This window comes from Bufo gargarizans, chromosome 4, assembly GCF_014858855.1.
Source record: "Bufo gargarizans isolate SCDJY-AF-19 chromosome 4, ASM1485885v1, whole genome shotgun sequence".
In the NCBI taxonomy this organism is placed as follows: domain Eukaryota; kingdom Metazoa; phylum Chordata; class Amphibia; order Anura; family Bufonidae; genus Bufo; species Bufo gargarizans.
The window spans coordinates 483,048,301-483,071,602 of NC_058083.1; the positions used below are offsets into that span (position 1 = coordinate 483,048,301).

General features: G+C 44.4%; 1 protein-coding gene across 2 annotated transcripts in view; it reads left to right on the forward strand.

Annotated features, from left to right (window-relative positions):
• Positions 1-23,302, forward strand: part of LOC122935747 (ankyrin repeat and SOCS box protein 3-like) — a 140,637-nt gene that overhangs the window by 46,462 nt on the left and 70,873 nt on the right. For both annotated transcript variants that reach the window (XM_044291616.1, XM_044291615.1), the window contains exons 4-5: positions 17,900-18,012; positions 20,775-20,910. In XM_044291616.1, coding sequence (XP_044147551.1) covers positions 17,900-18,012; positions 20,775-20,910 — 249 coding nt within the window. The remainder of the gene's footprint in view (positions 1-17,899; positions 18,013-20,774; positions 20,911-23,302) is intronic.

Sequence of the window (23,302 nt, forward strand, 5' to 3'; positions counted from 1 at the left end):
GTTCAGCGCTGAGGGGAGGAGCGGTGCTGGGTTCAGCGCTGAGGAGAGGAGCGGTGCTGGGTTCAGCGCTGAAGAGAGGAGCGGTGCTGGGTTCAGCGCTGAGGAGAGGAGCGGTGCTGGGTTCAGTGCTGAGGAGAGGAGCGGTGCTGGGTTCAGCGCTGAGGAGAGGAGCGGTGCTGGGTTCAGCGCTGAGGAGAGGGGCGGTGCTGGGTTCAGCGCTGAGGAGAGGAGCGGGGCTGGGTTCAGCGCTGAGGAGAGGAGCGGGGCTGGGTTCAGTGCTGAGAGAAAATGTGCTGAAATATGGAGCCGGGCTCCATTCCGTTGGGAGTGCCTGGGCACAGTCAGCGATGGGTCCGCCCCTTGGACTCTAATCAAGTAATTTGCATGTGAGTTAAAAGACATGTTACAGGGGCTCAGAATTGAAGCAAAAAGAAATAAAGCAGATAATAATGGTGGAGAGGGGAGGCGCAGAGCTCCGTTACTGATGAAACCATTCCTAGGGTTATTTTCAAGTAGTTTGCATATCAATTAAGACATTTTACGGGGGCTCAGAATATCAAAAAATGGGTAATAAAGGTACGTTTGGGATACTGTGCATGTCAACAGCAGGGCACCAGGAACAGTTAAATTTGTGAATTCGCGGTAAAAGACTCCCATTAAGACAAGGAGCTTACAAAGAGATTTGCTTATGGAACATCTAATGAGATTGAGGCCCTTTAGTAAATGAAAGCAGCAATGTGATTGGTTGTCATAAACAACCACTTTACTTTTCCTTTGCACCAGTTTTGACATCTTTTCCATTGTCTTGAGTCTCCATTCTCTCCGCTTAGTTCTTACTCGAAGAAATATTCTGGTTTCAGAAAATGAAATGTTACTCTTTGTATAATCCAATTATTTTGTAACTGTTTAATTTTTAAATATTTAGGGACAGGGATTTTAAGTGTTTTTGCAATATAATTTATTAGTGAATTTTGCATACTTTTATTAAAAACTGCCTGTAAAGTGTCCCCTTAGCAGCGTTCTAGATGAAGAAGAATCCGTCTTGAGCATGTACTGTACGCTGAATACGGCTATGTGAGATGCAGCTGACCCCCTACATTCTATCCTTTTTTGCTGTGTCCCTTTGTCTCTATAATTGACTGTGAGCACTAATCGCCGACAGTCCCACTCTCTTCTACCTTCCCTGCACTTACTAACTAGCCACCAGGACAAGCAGGGAAAGTACCGAAAAGTGGGGCTGATGGCGATTAGCACTGACAGTAAGCTATAGATGCAGAAAAGGGGGTTGGAGGCAGCTAAGAAGTCTCCTCTGCATCTTAGTGATGCCTCATTGTCAAATCAGTGTTTGGTCAGTGCTTTCCATGAGTTAGCCAAAATCGTAGATAAGGTATGATGGAAAGATCTGCACTTGTTCTGTGTTTTTGCCCCACTCCTCCTTTAGGCTCACAGTCACTGATGGAAATTACTAACCAAACACTGACCTATGAATCAGGTCTTGGCTGTATTCAGTGTACAGAGCACGCTGAGGACAGATCCTTATTAGAGAGTTACAGAGTTGCTAAGAGGTTACTTTACAGGGTTTATTTTTATTTTTTTTGTAAAATATATTGCAAAAAATAAATAAAAATTAGGCCATTCATATCGAATTGGTCATATTCATTACCATTCAGTCCAAATTGGACAGTCCATTAGGGGCGGTGCCAGCAGCGTTAGGCCTTAGCCCAGCGGGCCCCTGATAATCATGGATTTGGGAGAAATACTGCAGCACTCAATGTCTTTAATGCAATTCCTTAGGCTACTTTCACACTGGCGTTTCAGGGTCCACCTGTGAGATCCGTTTCAAGGCTCTCACAAGCGGCCCCAAACGGATCAGTTTAGCCCCAATGCATTCTGAATGGATGTGGATCCACTCAGAATGCATCAGTTTGGCTCCGTTCTGCCTCCATTCCGCTCTGGAGGCGGACACCAAAACGCTGCAAGCAGCGTTTTGGTGTCCGCCCGGTGGTGCGGAGCCAAACGGATCCGTCCTGACTTATAATGTAAGTCAATGGGGACGGATCCGTTTACATTGACACAAATTATGGTGTAATTGTAAACGGGTCCGTCCCCCATTGACTTTCAATGTAAGTCAGGACGGATCTATTTGACTTGCACTTAGACTTAGATTTTTTTTTTTTTACTAAGTTATGCAGACGGATCCGTTCTGAACGGATACAAGCGTTTGCATTTATAGGTGCGGATCCGTCTGTGCAGATACCAGACGGATCCGCACCTAACGCAGGTGTGAAAGTAGCCTTATTTGTTCACTAAGACTACAATGAGTCTTTTTCAAGAAGAGTGACAGTATACAACAGTGTTCCTTACACACACATATAATGAGTGTGCACCCTCTGGGGTTTGACCCACTCCTTGGGGCTAGAACCGACCCCCATAGGTCAAGTGATAAATCTTAAGGTACATAAATAAATGCAAAAGAAAAAACATGAGCAAATATAAACGTCTCTGTTGGTTCAGAAAAATGTGCGGACTTGCACGCAAAAAGAGGTCGGGTCCATGTATCATATATGTGGTATCTGTCCTGGACAACGCGCCCTCCCTATTGCAATACTGCGCTTGTCCTGGCATCATGTTGCCTGGCAGTCATAGATGCTGAAAGTGTCTGTCCTAATAGAATGTATGGGCAAGCGGGAGGTGGTTCATCTCATCCAAGCACTATGACATGTAGTACTACATAATAGTATGGCTGGCAAGACTGGATTACCAATTAATATCATGTTACTCAACCAATGCCTCATTGGAATACATTGACAGGTCTCCTGAGCATGTGTTCATAACAGAGGGGACCTTCTGAGCGTGGACTCCAGCAGCGATTGAGGTATGGGGGTGATAATTAGAGACCTGGAGTCAGTGCCAGCCATACTGTTCATGTAGCACTTCACTTCATAGTGTTGGGAGGGGACGAACTGCATTTAGGGTACTTTCACACTTGTGTTTTTCTTTTCCGGCACTGAGTTCCGTCACAGGGGCTCAATACCGGAAAAGAGCTGATCAGTTTTATCCTAATGCATTCTGAATGGAGAGTAATCCGTTCAGGATGCATCAGGATGTCTTCAGTTCAGTCATTTTGACTGATCAGGACGGAGATAAAACCGCAGCATGCTACGGTTTTATCTCCGGCCCAAAAAATTGAACACTTGCTTGCATTTTTTCACATAGGAATGTATTAGTGCCGGATCCGTCCTTCCTGTCTGCGCATGTGCAGACCGAAAAAAAGGTGAAAAAAATAAACGCCGGCTCCGTTTTTCCGGATGACACCGGAAAGACGGATCCGGCATTTCAATGCATTTTTCTGATTGAGCAGGCATTTTTCAGACTGATCAGGATCCTGATCAGTCTTACAAATGGCATCAGTTGGCATACAATTTATGGAGGCGAGTACATTTAAGAAAAAAAAAAAGATTACTCGCCTCCACCAATCCCATACTCCTGACACTTTGAAGATGGTTTGGGCCCCACTGACCTACACCCTGGAAGTGCCAAGAAAGGGCCACTCGGCCAATCACTGACTAAGACCAGTGGTTGGCTGAGCAGTCCTTTCTTCTTCCTCTCCTCACTCTATATAAAGTATATACCCTCCAGTCCTCCCTCTAATGTATATGTGCACCCCCGACAGAAAGATAAAAAAGGAGAAATATCATTGAGATTTAAAATCGTCCATAAAATGGAAATAATCAAGAGATACCGGTGTGTGTGTGTGTATATTATTTTTTTTTGGGGATAATTACCCATCCCTAGATTAAAGTTACATTACAGACAGTACAAATAAAGTAACAGACGATTGGGTGCAGCCTCGGGGTAACCTCCTCAATCACTTTCTTTGGGTGGTGAATTTTGGATATTCCCCAGAGCCTTCATTTTAAACCATATTTAATGTATTCTCACTATTACTATTTACACAGCACCTTCTTTATCTATACTGAACAAAAACCCATTTGTCACTGTGCAGATGTAACATCCAGCGGTTGGTGGCGCTCCTGCGAGAGATGCGTTCTCGTCACTGTTTATCTGCACATCGCCGACATCACCGCGGCGAGCAGGGAATGGGAAGCAGCAGATGTCGTTACGCTCCGTCCCATTCAAGTAATGGGGACGGAGGAGCTGTAATTACACTGCTCGCTGCTGCGATGTGGACGGCAAGCAGGTGAACAATGAAGAGAAGGCAGCACTGATCGATGGGGTGCCGGGTGTCGGACCCCTGCCCATCTGATATTGATGACCTATCCTGAGGATAGGTCAGCAATATTGGAAACCAGACAGCCCCTTTAAAGTCCTGGTGTACCCCTTTAATGTTACGGCTGACTATGTAATGTTTTGCCTCTCTCTAAATATAAGGCTTGCTTTTATTTGCGAAGCTCTTATATTTCTTGGAAAGAATCCATGGACTGTGCGGCAGCGATCCGCTGAAGCCATGCAATGCTTTGTGTTTGTATTGGTATTGTTGTATGAATTAAGTCTTAATGTCCTTTTAAGTGTGTGGGAGACGACCGATGAGTGCGGGAGCTGCGGTAATTGCTCGCAGAAAATGGCCACTTGTGCTATGTTTTACTGGCGTCCTGACTTTACACTAAAGCAGAACCGCCACTCGGTGTCACTGTAACCTAGATCCTGAGCCGCTCTGGAGAGAGAATGAAATGAAAAAAAGAAATAAAAAATACACCATTTTATAATCAAATGATCCAAAACTGAGCGCTTCAAAGGGGAGAATAATTTATGAATTGGTGGGGAAATGTAAATAGAGCCTAATTTCATTTCATTTTTGCATTCGCCATGTTCACATTTGCTAATGGATTTTTGCATTTTGACATTTCTTTCCGCCTTCCATTTCTTCTTTCCTCTTGCCCATACCAAAGCAGCCGGCCCCGTATGACTGTGTTAACGCTGCGCGCCGCCGTTCCCTGTTTATTCATCTAATCACTCTAGACCGGCAAAACCGCTTATATCAATTATGTTATTGCAGCTATCATTCCCTATTTCCGATAGGTTGCGTTTTTGTCTCGGCACCACCAGGGGGCACTGTAGCTAAGCGTCAGGTGCCTTCTCGAAATGCTAATGTTTCATCACTAGTCAAGACGCGTGAACCAGCAAGTTCAGCGCAACAATGACTTATTTGTGTTCAGCCTCGGTGCGCGTCTCCTAATGAATAAACCCATCCGCACGTAGATCTGATGAAATCAATGAGTTGTGTATGAAATGCATTGATCACGTATGGAGCTGCGTACACCTCTCCCACCTCCTCCTCCAACACCTCTCACCGTTTGCAATGATGAAATGCTGGATGTACCTTGTATAGGCTCTGAGGCACAGTAACCTAGAGATCGTATGCATTTGCAAGTTATATAGGTTATTGTAAAGCTTTATGTACGTCATTTTTTTAGTTTTTTTTAGTTTTATGCAGTTTGCGAATCCTGAAAAGGATCTAATTGTTAATTAAGGAGCTAAAATGACTTGTCCTGAGGCTGAAGCTTGGAATGACATTTAGCAGTTCCCATTCGGATTCAGAAGGTCCTCTGACTGATGAGCTCCAGTGGAATGAACACAAGTAGCTTGTGCTTTGCTATCGCGAACAATGCATTGACCCATGTTTTGTAGTCAACCAACCCTCTCCTCTTGTACCTCACCTTATGTTTCTGCAAAATAACTGGAGGAACATGCTTGATCTTTTATCAGCACCACAGGAGATGGTGGCACTGTGTAAACCATCTCCAGGGCTGTAGTAGAGGCCCCTTGGCAACAATTCGGGTGGGGGCACCATAGTGCATTTTTGTCTGGGAGGGGGGTTTGCTGTCAGAACCCCCCAAATGAATTTAGACCCTTTTCATCATACCCTAAAATGTATTCAGACTCCTAAAAAAAAAAAAAAATTCAAACCCTAGGTCACATCCCATAATTAAGAGTTGTCTCATCTGAAACGTTGGCAGTGTAGGGCTAGGATATGCCACCAATGTCGGGTGCAGGTCCTACCTCTGGGACCTGCACCTATCTCCAAAACCGGACCCCTGAATGCAGTGGAGAGCACGCCGCCCATGCACAATGTGCTCTACTTTCATTTCTATGGGAGTTTCATTAATCGTGCTTCTCGTTTATTTTCGGAATTCCTTTAGAAACGAATGTAGAGCGCATCGCGTAAGCACGACCACCACTCCATTCACTTCTATAGGACTTCTGGACATAGCAGAACCAGGGCACGGCTATTTTCAGCAGTCCCATAGAAATGAAGTGGGCGGCTGCGCATGAACAGCTGATCTCCACTCACTTCGAGGTTCGCATTCTGGAGATGGGTGCGGATCCCGCCTCTGGTGGATCCTAGCGATATCACACCAATCGATGTCTCAGCTGGGATGACCCCTTTAATTCAGACCAGACCCCAACATTATTCAAGATCCCAGACCGGACTCCCAAATAAAGCGTATCCTTTTCTATTCAGAATGCATTAGAATGCAAACTGATCCGTTTTGAACCGCTTATTAGAGCCCTGAACGGATCTCACAAACGGAAACCAAAATACCAGTGTGAAAGTAGATTAGGTTAGGCACAGACGGATCCGCACCTATAATGCAAACGCTTGTATCCATTCAGAACGGATCCGTTTGCATTATTCTTTTAAAAATCTGTCCTGACTTACATTGAAAGTCAATGGGGGACGGATCCGTTTTCAACTGCACCATATTGTGTCAGTGAAAACGGATCCGTCCCCATTGACTTACATTGTAAGTCAGGACAGATCCGTTTGGCTCCACATCGCCAGGCGGACACCAAAACGCTGCCAGCAGCGTTTCGGTGTCCGCATCCAGAGCGGAATGGAGGCGGAACGGAGCCAAACTGATGCATTCTGAACGGATTCACATCCATTCAGAATGCATTGGGGCTGAACTGATCCGTTGGTGAGATCCCTGAAACGGATCTCACAAACGGAATTCAAAACACCAGTGTGAAAGTAGCCTTATAAGGTTAGGTGCTACAAAATAAAAAAGGAAGAATACCCACTGGATGCCTCTATTTATCCCAGGAGCCTGCTCTGCGGCATGGGTAGGCCTCAGACTACTTGTGACATCACCAGTACAGTATACAGCTGTGCACACGGCCCGACCACACAGGACGTTTCCCCTACGGTTCTGCAATCGCATTTCACCCTTTTTTTCTCTCTCTCTGCCGTCTCTGTGTCACATAGTGTCGTAGTATTGCACGTGCAGAAGATATAATCAGGTAGCAAATATATTGTATTGTTTAATCACATAACGGTTCAAGCATCCAACATGGTGGTGTTGCCATAGTAACAGGCTCAGCAGTAACCCATACGTGGTTTTCTTGTAAGATGGGACAAGGGCATTTCCAATTTTCCTAAATACATGCCAGAAATTGACATTGCTGCTACTTGAAGGGGTTGTCTAGTGCAGAAAACCCATATTCCTATATGCCTTTAGGGAAATCGGACTTAGGGCTCATGCACACGAACGTTATTTAGTCCTGCATCGGATGCCGGCACATTCGCTTCAATGGGGCCGCAAAAGATCGGACAGCACTCTGTTGCTTTGTTCAGTGGGGCCGCATAAAAAAAAGAACATGTCCTATTCTTGTCTGCTTTGCGCACAAGAATAGGCATTTCTATTATGGGCGACCCTTTCCATTCTGGAAATTGCGGAACGCACACAGGCAGCATCCATGTTTTGCGGATCACCACTGAGGCCCACACTGATCACCAGAACGGGGACCCCGTAAACCACGACACCCTCCGGAAAAGAATGCATTTTCATGAGCAAGTGCACTGTTCCTGCGTTCATCTCTATGGAAATAGGCGAGTACCGTGCTCTGCTATCTCCGGAACTCCCATAGATATGATTGGAGAGACAACGCGCTTGCTTAACCTGCCTATGCATTCATTGCAGAGGTGACCACTGAGTACAGGACCCCCTTTCTTGTGATCAGTGTGGGGTCCCACCGATCTAAGTCCCCTTTCACACCGCGCGGGTGCAATGCGTGATGTGAACGCATTGCGCACGCACTGAATCCGGACTCCTTCATTTCACTACATGAGCGTTGGTTTTCACGCATCGGTTCTGTGTTGCGTGAAAATCGCAGCATGTTCTATATTCAGCTTTTTTCACGCAATGCTGGCCCCATAGAAGTGAATGGGGCTGCTGGAAAATCGCATCGCATCCGCAAGCAAGTGGGGATGCGATGCGTTTGTCACAGATGGTTGCTAAGAGATGTTGTTTGTATACCCTCAGTTTTATTTTTATCCCGGGCGTGAAAAACGCATTAAATCTCATTGCACCTGCGCAATAAAAACTGAACGCGATCGCATACTAAACTGAATTAACTTGCTTGCGAAATCGTGCACTTTTCACTGAACCCATCCGGACCTAATCCGCTCAGCTCGTCTGCAAGGGGCCTAATACTTACCCCTTATACGCAGGACACAGGATAACTTGCTACATTCAGAATACCGATTTTAATACAAAGTGTTCCGTGTCCAGGATCCAGACGTTTGTTTCCCAAACCAGGTTACTTGGGAGTCACGATATTAAACTGGTTTAGGTGCCAGGGTCTGCGTTGTGTGACCAACCTGGCGACACGATGCGTCTTCATTCTGATAAACGTGAATGCAGAGCTATTAGACGGCTGAGTTCTGGATTATACAATCTTTTCAAATCCCTGAATTCTGATTATCTGCTGAAAAGGCAATGAGTCCTGAAATATAATGTGTTTTATAGAATTTTAAATTAAACGCATTGTGTTTATAACCGTATAAATAAATGTTATTGTTCCTCAGCCTAAGTCCCCAGTAATCTTCACAGCGGTCTCCATCACTTCATCAACTTTGAGAACTATTCCTGAAAGCGTAATACATAGTTTTATTTTATTTTCTCCCAGCAAACATAGGCAGAATTTTACTAAATGTTGTTTTGTCGTCTTAAAGAGAACCTGCCACCTGGAAATAGCTCCCCCAAACTTCCCATAGTAGCTGACCACTCTGCTTGACATGTCCCCGATGATGTCCTCTGTTCTCAGAAAATGCATTTTAATCGCCAGCCGGGCCATATTTAAAGAAGTGGTTTGGCGCAGCGTAGTAAGCTAGTTTGTAAGGCCTGTTTCACACTGGCGTTACTCGTTCCCCTGCCGGATCCTTAACAACCATGTGCACCCGTCCGGCCCCATTCACTATAATGGGGACCGGTGGAGATCCAGACGCAGCACGGCAAATATGCCGAGTGGTGGCCGGACAAATACCGCTGTAGTCTTTGTGCTGTTGTACTTTGTTTTGCTCGCCCTTTGGGAAAATTGGTAAAGGGAGTTTTTGTTGTTACCCTAACCACACTACTGTCACCGCCAGACATCTGAGAAGCTCTGACAGACGTTCTTCAGAACCTCCTGCTTGAGGTTCTTTTGTTTTGCTTTCGTTTTGTCATCTCGTTTCCATCTCTCAGCTGTCATCTAGTTGCACTGATTGCATTCCTTTAAATCCCCTCCCATACTGCATCACTTTGCGGTTTATACAACTTCCTGTAGTGTGTACATGCTGGATGCTACAACTAATGCTTCTACAGATAAGTCTGTTCATTCATTTGTGTTTTCCTGTTTGCTTGATCCTAGGTGACCCTGACTCCCTCCGTATTAAGTGTAGGGAGCCGGTGGTTGTGTCCCCTCACTATTATAGGGTGTTCAGGTGTCATACAGTCGAGGCACGAGGGCATGCAATTTTCTATCATAGAGATCTTTGCATGGGCTGAGAAGACAGGGAGAGTTTCGGGGCTTAAATAGGGGTTACCCTTTTGTTCCTTAGTTTCGGATCAAGCCAGTCGGATCCTTATTTGTAACTTCTTGTTTTCTGTTACACCATCCGTGACAACTACTCTGTTCAGAAGTTTATTCGGAAGGGCTTTGTGACGCTCCTGCTGATCAAACTGGTCCAGGTATGTCTATAGACCTTGCCAAAGGAGCAGGCTTCCTATTATTACAGGTTATAGTTAATAGAATTCTCACGGGTCCAGGGAGTTGCGCTACATTCACGCGGCTGTATCTGTTTTGTGGTATGCAAACCACAGATCTGGAAAATGTGGATACCGGACATGTGCATCTCACACTTTCCGGCCCCATTGTCAAATTGCCTATTCTTGTCCTCAAAATGGACAAGAATTGGACATGTTATATAACTTGCAGCACAACCGCACAGATGATCCGCGTGCCGTCTGGATTTTTGTGGCCCAGTAGAAATGAAGAATGGGTCCACGTGTGATCTGCAAAAAAATCTGCCTTTCTCTGGATCAACTTTGCAGGATAAGGCTGGGTTCAGACCTGAGTGTTTTACAGCGCGTTCCTACGCGCTATAAAACGCTCAACAGGCAAGAACAAACGATTCCCTATGGGAATGGTTCTCACCTGAGCGTTTTACAGCGTGTACGATCGCGCTGTAAAACGCCAGACGCCCCAAGAAGTACATGAGCTTCTTTGGGGCGTCTTGTCGCGCGTTCCCGTACATAGACTTCCGGGAACGCGCGACAATGGGCGTTCGCTTGTCTCTGTATGCGCGACTGCAAACGTCCGTACAATCGCGCATACAGAGCGCGACATCCCGAACGCTCAGGTCTGAACCCAGCGTTACAGGCTGAACTGGATGGGCATAGGTTGTCTTTTCAGCCTTGCAAACTACGGGGGTCATTTATTATCCTGAAATACATCTATATTAGGTGTATTTTAGTGCAGATTGCAGCGACACAATCTGTGACTTTTCCCAGCTCACACCAGGTCTAAAAAAAGGGCCTGTTTTAGGCGTAGAAAATAGTCTAACTGTAAGACAACAAGGAAGTTGGCTTGCAGTTAGACTGGCGTTTGATGCGCCGAAGTTATTCTTCATAATTTAGGCGGATCCACCGCCAGATATAGGGGTTATTAAGACTGGAGTCTAAAACGCTGATCTTAATGAATGACCCCCTATATTACTATGTAATACTGTACTACACATACTACAGAAAACTCTTGTACAGTGCATGGTGTAATATAATGTGGGCTAGCCAAAAGTTTTTGAGGTTAGGAAATGTTAGGCACATTTTCAAAATTTGGCACATTTGAGTAACGTGGCAGGTCAAGCACCTAAACAAAAACTGCTTGATGTACGTGGTGATTACACCGGAAGCAAATACCCATCATGGAGTTGAAACCTGAACAGCCAGACAGGACGTTCAGGAGAAACCCTGTTCGTATGGTTGCCAGGAGGCAAAAATGACCTGATGACTCTTATCATTACTATTACTTCTATTAGTATTGTGTAAGGAATGCATTTTTCTTTGAGCCTTTGATCAACTGTTCCAGCTGCTTTCCCGCGGCAAATCTCGTCAAGCACAACTCCAATATATTTCCACTTCTCAGAAGCCATCACGAGGCCTCTCTTCGATTTGCCAACATAATATAAATGTAATTATTTTCCGTGTTTACTTCTCCTGTTAAATGAGTTTTTTACGTTCCCTTCATACCTCTTTACAGCTTCTCGGGGTTTTTGATGGATGTTTATTAATAAATAGTTTGCATTTGTTTAAAAGCCATGAACGCTCTGCTTACTTCTATCAGTCTACTTATTTTACAAGCCTTGCAGCTTTACAGTGGGTTTGGAGGCATGTACTGCAGGGGGAGGCCTCTTATCTGCAGGCTAATGGCAGAGCTTTCCTGTACAAGTGAGTGATGGCAGCGGACATGACTGCGGTGTGGGCATGATAAGTCTCATAAGAGGGATGAGATATAAAATCAATGGAAATGTAATGGAAATTAATGTAAATAAAATTGAGCCCTGGTAATGGGAATCATTGTGTTTCCTAATAAGTTTGTTTGCATTTGGTTAAGGAGAAATTGATTGACCGCTGAGGGCTGGCAGAGTAACATGCACAGGATTTTATAGCACTGCTGTGCCTAAGAGCGATGAAGAATTGAGTGTCATTATGGGTTATTTATTCCAAATTGTTAGGCTTACTTGGTAGGTGTAATTTATTATATATTGCAGGATTTTTATAGTACATGGATGTTTTCATTTCTTTATATTTCCATCAAAAATATTTTTTTAAATTCAATATTCATAGAAATTTTTTTAGTTTTTTTTTTAGAATTTGTGACAGTACGTGCCATTGAAAATTAAAGGTGTATTCCAAGATTTTAATACTGATGACTTATCCTCAGGATAGATCATCAGTATCTGATCGGTGGGGGTCCGGCACCCAGGACCCCGCTGATCAGCTGTTTTGAAGAGGCACTGACGCTCCTTTGAGCACCGTACATTGTATAGCGGCTGTGCTTGGTATCACGCTCAGACCCATTGACTTGAATTGAATTGCGTCTAGGCCACATGACTAATGAACGTGTCGTCACTGGCCTAGGCTAACCCGTGAGAAGGCCACGGCGCCACTGCCTTCTCAAACAGCTGTTTTGTCTCACTCCCATTTCTTCTTGTTGCATGTTGAAGCTCTACTTGGAACCTTGTTAAGATCCAGCCATGCTAAATATGATTTTTTGCAATTTTTCAAGTGGTCTTAAACCTTTGATCAGGACTGTACTATACATTCTGTATTAAGAATGCTATTATTTTCCCTTATCACCATGTTATAAGGATGAATAATACAATCTCCCCAAGTACCAAACATGCCGATTTTCTCACGCGCGTGCAAAACGCATTACAATGTTTTGCACTTGCGCTGAAAAATCACGCATTTTCCAGCAACGCACCCGCATCTTAATCGGGCAAAAAACATGATGCCCGTGTGAAAGAGGCCTTACAGAGAGAGAGAGCTGCAGCAGATAGGACACACCCAACTGGGAAAGGAATCTTCCCTATGCTGCCAGCTTTTTGAGTACGTGCTTGGCTAAGTGAGAGATATATTGCTTTCAAAAGAGCTATTGTGGCCCACGGGATGTAACATTGCCTTGTGTTGAAAAGTACCGTAGCTAAGAAGGTGATGACTGAGGTTACTGTTGAAGTCTCTGCACATATGCATTCAGAAGCACCATCAACTGATTTTCTTTTGGCTAGGGTAACTTTAAAGAGGTGTTCCAGGACTTACTTATGGATTACCTATCCAGATCATCAGTATCAGGTCCTGCTCCCGGAACTCCTGGCAATCAGCTGTTTTCAAAAACTCTAGCACCAAGACTACACAGCGCCGTCCACTGTGTAGTGGCTGTCCCTGGTTACTACATCGATGCTCCCACTTGAATGGACCGAGCTGTGTAGTTCTGTGGCTGGAGTTTGTGGAAAGTTTGGTGGGGGTGCCAGGAGTCGGACCCCTGTCGACATGATATTGATGATCTATCCTAAGGCTAGGCCATCATTCAAGGAAATTCCCTTTTAGAGCTTGAAGCGTTTTCATTTTGCTAATAAACTTGAGGTAAAATAGAAAAACCTAAATAGTCTATGTCATTGTGGCTCTCACATAAGAAATGTTACATTGTCTCTGGCCAGGGGACCTGATACTTCTTTGCATTGCCTCTTTTGTCAACTGCTCTTTATTTACCCAGTAGCCTGCCTGCTGCGTCCATTCAGCATGTAGCAAATGGCCCCCCTCCGATATATTTATTGTCGCTGTTAGGACGAGTCTCCCTGCTGTGACACAGGTTTAAAAGCTAGCAAAACCTCTTAATAAATGGCCTACTTTACCTTGGTTATGTGTTAATAATGTGCGCTATTGTTGTCATGTATTACCAGTTCAGGCCGTTTGCCTCAGAAAATTTTCCATTTTATCAGGAGACCAAAATGGAACATGGAAAATAGAACGCTGCCATTGAAAATGTAAATATCTTTAATTTCCTCCTGCTTTGGTGCTTTAAAGGCTATGTACACCTTCAGAGGCATTTTTGTTTAATGACTGCATTTTTCTCATTTTTGGCTAAAGATCTTTTTTTTTCAATTGGTCTTTATTAAAAATATTGAGCCATTCTGTCACAATGGGTTAGGCTGCTTTCACACTAGAGGCACGGACCTCCGGCAGGCTGTTCCGTTGGGTGAACAGCCTGTCGGATCCGTCCTGCCGCTAGTAACCATGTGCCTCCGGACTGCCGCTCCGTCCCCATTGACTATAATGGGGGCGGGGCGGAGTTCCAGCGAGGCACAACAGCGCACGGCGAGAGGCTGCCGGAATAAATGTTGGACATGTCGTAGTTTTATTCCGGCAGCCTCTCGCCGTGCGCTGTTGTGCCTCGCTGGAACTCCGCCCCGCCCCCATTATAGTCAATGGGGATGGAGCGGCAGTCCGGAGGCACACGGTCACTAGCGGCAGGACGGATCCGACAGGCTGTTCACCCGACGGAACAGCCTGCCGGAGGTCCATGCCGCTAATGTGAAAGTAGCTTTAACTGTTTCTAACTGTGACTGGTACTTTCACTTTCACTTTGTGCTGTCATCTAATAACTCTTATCTGTAAATTACAAAGATGTCATAAACACTGCTATTGGCTGCCCCTGTAGCTGGTTATTTTTGATCTGTGCGATAGGGAGATGCAGCGGCGGGCATGAGAAGCGACGAGAGTGTCGGGGAGTTGGGTAACCAGGCTTAACCAGGGCCTGGGCATTATAGGGGTTGGATAACCTCTTTAAGCCACATTCTTATCAGTAAGATAAGGATTGAGCTTTAATCAGTGTTTATAATTAGGGATGAGCGAATTGACTTTGGATGAAACATCCGAAGTCGATTCGCTTAAAACTTTGCTTCAATACTGTATGGAGCGAGCGCTCTATACAGTATTAGAATGTATTGGCTCCTATGAGCCAAAGTTATTACTTACTTGGAACTGAAACAGAGTTTGGGAAATAGTTTTTTACAGTAGAAATCAATTTATGAAGTTATTGCGTAATAACTTCGGCTCATAGGAGCCAATACATTCTAATACTGTACGGAGAGTATTGAAACAAAGTTTTATGTGAATCGATTTCGGATGTTTCATCCAAAGTCGATTTGCTCATCCCTATTTATAATGTTAGAGAGCAGAGATAAGGAGCCCGTCAGCTCCCCAACTGACGGAAAAGACAAAAAAAATCCACAGGCTGCTAGTACAGCATCTCAGCTATGTACACAAAAAAGGATTCCATGTTTGGAATAAAGACCACTTTAAACAATGATTTTTAGCTCAAAATGAGTACAATGTAATTATAATTAAAAATAAATTGCCCCCAAATGTTTACATAGCCTTTAAGTCCAAATTGTTTTGTAGGTTTTTGATACATCAGTCCACTTAACAAGGCAATCGTCAAATATTTTTGCTGTAAATAATGATGTAACTTATGAAAATGCAGCCTAAGGCCTCATGCACGTGAACGTATTTTATTTTCGTGTCCGTTCCATTTTTTTGATTTTTTTTTTTTGCGGACCGTATACGGAACCATTCATTTCAATGGGTCGGCAAAAAAAATGGAAGTTACTCCATGTACATTCAGTTTCTGTATGTCCGTATTTCCGTTCCGCAAAAAATAGAGCATGTCCTATTATTGTCCGCATTACGGCCAAGGATAGTACTGTTCTTTAAGGGGTCAGCTGTTCCGTTTCGCAAAATACATACGATCGTGTGCATGAGGCCTAACAAAAAAATTAGGGATCGACCGATATTGATTTTTTAGGGCCGATACCGATACCGATAATTTGTGAACTTTCAGGCCGATAGCCGATAATTTATACCGATATTCTGGGAATTTTCATTTTTGAAAAAAAAATTAAAATTCCCACAAATCTGCTGAAAATTAATGTTTATTGTTAATGTGTATTTTTATTTTTTGTAAATCTTTCTTTTTCATTTATATTTAATATTTTGGTGTTTTTATTTTTATTACTTTTTTTTTTTTTAAACTAACTTTTAGCCCCCTTAGGGACTAGAACCCTTGTCCTATTCACCCTGATAGAGATCTATCAGGGTGAATAGGAGCTCACACTGGCCCTGCTGCTGTGTGCTTTGTGCACACAGCAGCATGGAGCTTACCATGACAGCCAGGGCTTCAATAGCGTCCTGGCTGCCATGGTAACCGATCGGAGCCCCAGCATTACACTGCTGGGGCTCCGATCGGAGGAGCAGGGGAGAGGGAATCCTGTGGGGGGCGCACTGCGACTGGGGTAGGGGGGGGGCGCACTGCGCCACCAATGCCTAATATTGGGGGGGGGGGGGCGCACTGCGACTGGGGTAGGGGGGGGCGCACCACTGCTTAATACTGGGGGGGAGGGGAGGCGCACTGCGCCACCAATGCTTAATACTGGGGGGGGAGGGGGGGCGCACTGCGCCACCAATGAAGCTTAATCCCACATTTATTCATATACAGGAGGCGGGAGCTGGCTGCAGGATCACATAGCCGGCTCCCGACCTCTATGACAAGTAGCTGCGATCCGCGGCACCTGAGGAGTTAACTACTGCAGATCGCAGCTACCGCTCATAGAGGCCGGGAGCCGGCTATGTGATACTGCAGCTCCCGCCTCCTGTATATGAATAAATGACAGATTAAGCTTCATTGGTGGCGCAGTGGCCATAGCTCCTCCCCTCCTCTTGTCCCCTGTCCTCCCATTGGCTGGAGCGGCAGCAGCAGCACAGGGGGAGGAGACACTGCTCCTTCTCCCCTATGCTGCTGCTGAGGGAACACGGAGAGCGCTGTCAGCAGCGCGATCTGTATTCCCAGGACGTTATCGGAATATCGGCAAAATAAATGCCGATACCGATAACGTTCAAAATCCTGAATATCGGCCGATAATATCGGTAAATCCGATAATCGGTCGATCCCTAAAAAAAATATAGTTTTCAGTGGTTCTTCATTACAAGTATGAAACTTGAATTACTTGCTATTTACATTCCTCTGCTTTTTTTTTTCTTTTTTGTATCTGTGACTACAGTTTAGCTACTGTGCCTTCTGGGAGTCTGCGGTAGTCCTGGACACACCTCCTGTTTCATCGTTGGGTTAGGCTGCTGCTGGTTCCCTCCCCCTACAGCTCGGCCTCCTCAGATTGGCTGCTATATATAAACACATGTCTATCACAGGAAGTCAGGAGAGCTAATTTCTGTTACATCAAGGGTAGGATGATTATAAAGCACAGACTACTAACCCAGCGGAGGGAAAAATGTTCTCCGGTAACTGCCACACTGAGGGGAATGAAGCTTGGAAAGAGGAGAGCCACTTTAAGAGGGCCCAATCTGAGCCAGATTTATCCAGAAAAACATTTATTGTAATTTCTCGGATGCCATTTGGAATCTTGGCTTGGACTTTTTTTGTCCTGCATATGGGGTTAGTGAAATGGTCTTCATTCCATTTGTTCTTATTTAAAGGGATTATCCCATGATTAATGTAAAAATCTCCTTTTAACAAAGCTAGAACCAGCCCTGTACCTTACATGGATCCAGAGATCTCCTCATTCATTTCTCTGCTAGATTTATATCAAACTGACAGCTCAAGGTAGTGTCTTTTCTGCTGCAGCTCAGGGGGCGTGTCTATGTTCTGCCTATCACAGCTCAGGAGGCAGTTGAAGGATGAAACTGAGCATGTGCGACCGTCTCAGTGAGCAGGACAAAGAAATAAGAAAAAACAAACAAACAGCAGGTGGCACTATACAGATACATTTTATTGAATAGTTCATTGGCTATGCAAAATGTTTAATTACATGCAATTACAAAAGTATTCAGATCCAGGAGCTGGTTTGAAAACTGTAGAATATTTTTCATAGGAAATTTATTTCACATTAACTGCATGTTCATTTCCATCATGATTATTGTTTTGATGTGGGTTTATTAATTATAGAGGGCCTAATTCACAAAGCCAGTACTGATAAGGTAATTTTTTGTTGTATTATTCTGTTCATAATCTACTATTGTATTAATGGTTTCCTTTTTCTTTTCCCAAGCTGTGGAGAGTGGCTGTGAAGCTGTTGTCAAGCTGCTGCTGAAATACAAAGCAAATGTTAATGGGCCACATTCTTGTTCAGGATGGAATCCGCTTCATCAGGCTTCACTTATGGTATGCTGCAAAAATCATTTTAGGATAGGCAAGCCTACTGTATGTATACTTTACAACAAAGTGTGGTTCCATTAAACCCTTCATGGCCAGTGCCGTACATGTAAGCACAGCGGGCGCCATAGCCACAGAGTGCCTGCCCCCCCAGACACCTGGACATAATGTCATGCCGATCGCAGACTGTTAACCATTCAGATGCCATGGTTAAACATGACCTTGGCACATGAATGCGCAGAAATCTGGAAGCGCGCAAGCTGGAATCGAGGGAGCTGGAGTGTGTGCGGCAGCCTCTGTCCTCCTGAGTGACAAAAGTTCCTTTTAGTTCAAATAACCCCCCTTTCCCCAAAATGAAAATGCATAAACATAAAAAAATACACATCATGGGCATCGCTGCATGCAAAAACGCCCATACTATTAAAATATTTATCTCATACGGCAAACGGCAAAATGGAAAAAAATAATCAAAATGTGATCAAAACATGATACACACCCCAAAATGGTATCAATAAAAAGTACAGATCACTACACAAAAAATGAGTGCTCACACAGTTCCGTACACATAATTACAAAGAAGTTATAGGGGTCAGAATATGGCAACGAAAAGAAAAAATATTTTTATTTTTTTTATTTTTATTTTTTTTTCAGTAGTAAAACACAAGAAAAACAGTATCGCTATAATCGTACTAACCTGTAAAATTAAAGTAAAAGGTCAGTTTTACCTCATGGGGAACGTCATAAAAACCAAAACCCCTAAAACTGTTGAGGAATTGCGTTTTCTTCTTCCAATTTTACCCCTCTTTTGGTTTATATTTCCAGCTCCCCACTACATCGTATGCAATATTAAATGGTGGAATTAGAAAGTGCAACTTGTCCCGCAAAAACAAGCCCTCGTGTCACGGACGTTCCCGTGACAGGTGCCAGGAGATCAGTGAGACTGGCAACACGTGGTTTGATCTGACAGGTTCCTTATGGATCAATTCGCGTCTGTGTTGTTTCTAGTAATGGCCACACCCCTTGCCTCAGGTGTTGCTTATGTGGCTTCTCCCACCACGCTGTGCAGTTTATAGTTTCAGTCATGTTGTGGATTGCTGGTATTTGGATCTCGGCGGAGTTCCTGTGCTTCCATAGCCATTTAAAGTTAAGTGTCTCCTTCCCCTGTTTTATTGTTGGGGTTTTCTTGTGTTGGTCTTTTCCCTGCCATTTGTGTTTAGGCCTGAGGGAGACTCCTGTTCGTCCTAACCTGTGGAGGAACAGGTTGTCTCTTGTCCTGACATTAGTACCAGGGTCCTACAGGGTGAGTTAGGACTTTAGATTCCTGTGTATGAATTCACCTACCTCTGGGGTCAGTTCATACTTGCAGTCAGTCAGGACTTGGATTAGTATTTCTCTAGGAGATGACCTGCTCCTTTCCCTAGTTTCCAGGCCTTTTCCTCTCACCCCTTTCCCTCCTACGTTTTGGGGTGGGTTTCCCTCCCACACCAAAGCATGACACCTCGTACGTGTGAACGAAAAAATAAATAGGTTATGGCCTTAGAAAGACGGAGTGAACAATGAAAACTCAAAAAACAAGTAACCTCTCGGGCTGAAATGGTCAAAGTATTTTGTGCCAAGATCTAAACTTTTCCAAAGGTTACGGGGTAAGTATCTCATTGGTGGGAGTCCAACTGCTTGATCCCACACAGATCAAAGGAACATGGGTCCTGTGTCTCCCCGTATAGTTGGAGATGGAGCCTTCTGCTTCCAGCTCTGTCCACAGCTGCTGTTACCTGCTGAACAGTGGGGGTGTCAGACCCCCACCAATCTGATATGGATGACCTATCCAACGGATAAGTCATCAGTATCAAAAAAATTAGAATAACTCTTTATTATCTGTAAATAAATAGATGGTAGGAAAAAATTTGTGAAAGAAACACAATTGAGGGGTCCCAGAATTTTCTGTTTCACTGCCAGTCGTTATGGAAAGGCTATTAAGTACTCCACTGGTGGAATGTTACCCCACCAATCACACATTGATGGCCTGTCTAAGCTTAGGGCATCAATTAACCCTTTAACCACCTAACAGTTTTGCTCGAGTTCAGCTCGGGCAGTGGGAAAATTAGCTAACTGGAGGGGGGAGGGCTGCTTTAGATGCTGCTATCTCCTGAATGGTAGCAGCTAGAAATATGCAACTGGTCTTGTTTGAAAGCTGACATTCCAGAATGACAGCTAAAGTCCGAGCAACAGAGGAGAAATCAGTGTTAGAAATCGAGTTGGGAATAATCGCGGGTAAAACCTGCTTTTACTTTGATTTTCAGCTGCATTAACAGCATACCGATGTCTGTCAGTAATATCTTCCCCTGTACTGAATGTATTGTCAGCTTTCAAACAAGACCAGTTGCATGTTTCTAGCAGCTACAATTCAGGAGATAGCAGCATCTAACGCAGCCCTCCCCGTCCAGTTAGCTACTTTTCCCACTGCTGGAGCTGGACTCGGGCAATACAGTTAGGTGGTTAAGGGGCTTCCTGCTGATGTGTGCAGGTCAGCAGAAGCTAGCATTCTTGGTCCCATCCCCATCTGTGGCCTTATTTCTGAGAAAGGGTATAACTTTCTGTAACTCGAATACCCCTTTAACCTACAATATATGAACTTGTAAATCATGCTCTGCGATTGGCTGGATGCAGCCGATTTTAATAGTTCTCTTTCTGTACCCCTTGAATATGCTTTTACCACTTGTGATTTCCTGTATTGCTATGATTGAACTCATTGAATGCCTCTGTATTTCCAGGGCCGCACCGACCTAATACAGCTACTTCTTGACAAGGGAGTGGATAAGGAGTGCAAGGATGACTTTGGCATTACCCCTTTATTTATTGCAGCACAGTATGGAAAATATGAGAGCTTAAATTTTCTGTTGTCTTGTGGTAAGTAGATCTAGGGGTGAATAATTGCATATGGATGGCGTTGGGGTAAGTACAGACAATTAGGCTGATGCCATGTGGCCAGTGGCTGGCTCCTTCACTGAGCGACTGCGGCGCTCCCACAGTGGCTTTGTGCGTGCACAGTAAGTTTAGTGGGGCCGATGCCCCTACTATAAACTGTGACGCACAGGCCGAGGTAGTTAGGAACGCACAGGAGAGGTACTGAGCCCTGTGGATGGTTGGGTTTGGGCTCACTGACTAAGGCAGGCTTGGGCTCTTAGAAAGCCTGGAAACGCCCCCTGCTGGGCACTTTGCACCCTCATTTTCATGTAGAGTAAACATCAATGGTCTGATTTAAACCAAGTCTGACTGCACAGCAGCATGGTAGCATTACTAATATAGGCCAAATCTTGGTGACACATTCCCTTTAAAGCGAATGTGTTGTCTGAATATTAACTATTGCTCCAATCAAGTTTTTTTTAAAAGTATTTTAATTTTTTTACTTTTCTAGGTCACTATCTACTGTTTTAAAAGCAAAAAAACAAAAAACACTGACGGTTTCACACTGGCCACTGTGCCTCATAGTAGGCTGACCATTTCTGTGCTGTAGAGATCACCGCTCAAGCAGTCATCTCATTATTATAACGGGTAGGAGTACAATGACAGATAATACCTCTGTATAGATAACACAGGATCCGCCCTTCACAATAGCTTATGGTTAATGTGTATCTACTCAGACTCCCTGCACAATGACCTCTGCACCGAGCATGTTCAAACCACGCTCCTGTAGAAGTCAGTATGTCCTCTTCAGGTTCCTATGGTCCGTGGGGCTGCTGTAAAGCTTATCGGTAAAGGCTGTTAACAGGAGCTCAGGCAACCCGGCTGTCCAATAATAATGTGCAGGACATAGAATAAAAAATCTACAATAATAGAATGGAAGCAGTGTGTGGTTTTGGTTTGTAAAAAATAATATATAGTTTTCCCATATACCTGCCTATGTAAAAGCAGGGTACCATGCTGTAACGTGCACTGATGGAGATGTATAATCGGGAAACAAATAGTCATGCCTGGGATGTTTTTGTAGCCCATCGTAACTCTTTACCGCCCCCCCCAGTATGAATATTTCAGGCTCTACCATGCATCATTAATGTGCCTCTTCTTCCACACAAGTGGCTTGCTTGCTCTCACAGCTGCTAGCTACTTGCTGCCATTTATTTTTTATGGCTTGCATTAAATACATAGAGTCGCCACTGTAGGCATCCTGTCTGAAGCTGACGTATTATTTTAGTTTTATTTTTTCTTCCTGTGGTCATAAAAAATGCACCACGCTTATGTGGCTGACAGGTCATCCTTCACCCCTCGCTCGTGCTAGCATTTAATGCCATCAAGAAAGCAATGGAATTAAAGGTGCATTCCTTCCAACGCTTGGCCTGGTGGAAACCGCTCAAATAAGCGTCAACTCTTGTCTTGCTGATGGTTGGCCTTGGATGCGTCCGTCGCACAGGCTGAGAAGCTATAACACGGGACCCTTGTCATTTTCTTTCAGAGCTTTGCTTCAGCTTATGCTTTCTCTTAATCGCCATCTTTGCTTTTTATTTTTCCGATGCGTGTCACCCCCCCCCCCCCATTCCTCCGGCACTGTATATTCGCTAACAAAACAGATTCTCCATTAGACATTTATGACCTCCGATTCATGTGTGAGAGAGGAGGCAAGAGAAGTAATAACAGGAGGATGGAGAATAAAAGGTGAAATGAGGAGGACTGAGATAATATAAAGCTATTGGGAAATACCAGGATGCCAACCGTGATAAGAAGGTTAATAGTCGTCTCGGATATTCCGTGAGACAGAAAATTGTGACAGATGGAGTAGACTTGTGTGCCAGAGCATGGCCGCTGCCCAGTTCAGAGACTGTAAAAGAAAGTTATTCTTTACGTGACTAATAAATGTCAGTTATTACGTCACAGAATAATTAATAGTCGTAATTATGTCATTCTTTAAGACTTTATCAAGTAGCGGGGTGTTTCCATTGAATAGATGACAATTAATGGATCATTAAGGACTCTATTTATTGCTAGAGGGTGAAGGGGATCTCATATGATTGATCGCCAGTGGAGCAGTGGCAATGCTTGTTCGCGACTGCCCTCCATTCATTTCTATGGGGCCACAGAAAATAGCTGAGCACTGGTTCGGCTATTTCCGTCAGCCCCATGGAAATGAATGGGAGCGGTCGGCGGGCAAACGCGATGCACTCCAATTCACTTCCATAGGGAGAGCGCTTGGTGGTGGCCGGTCCTCCAGCCACCACTTTCCCCCCTCCGTTCTCGATATAAGTGCGGATCCCAGCGATGGCACACGCACCTATCAGACAATGGGGACGTATCCTAGAAATATGTG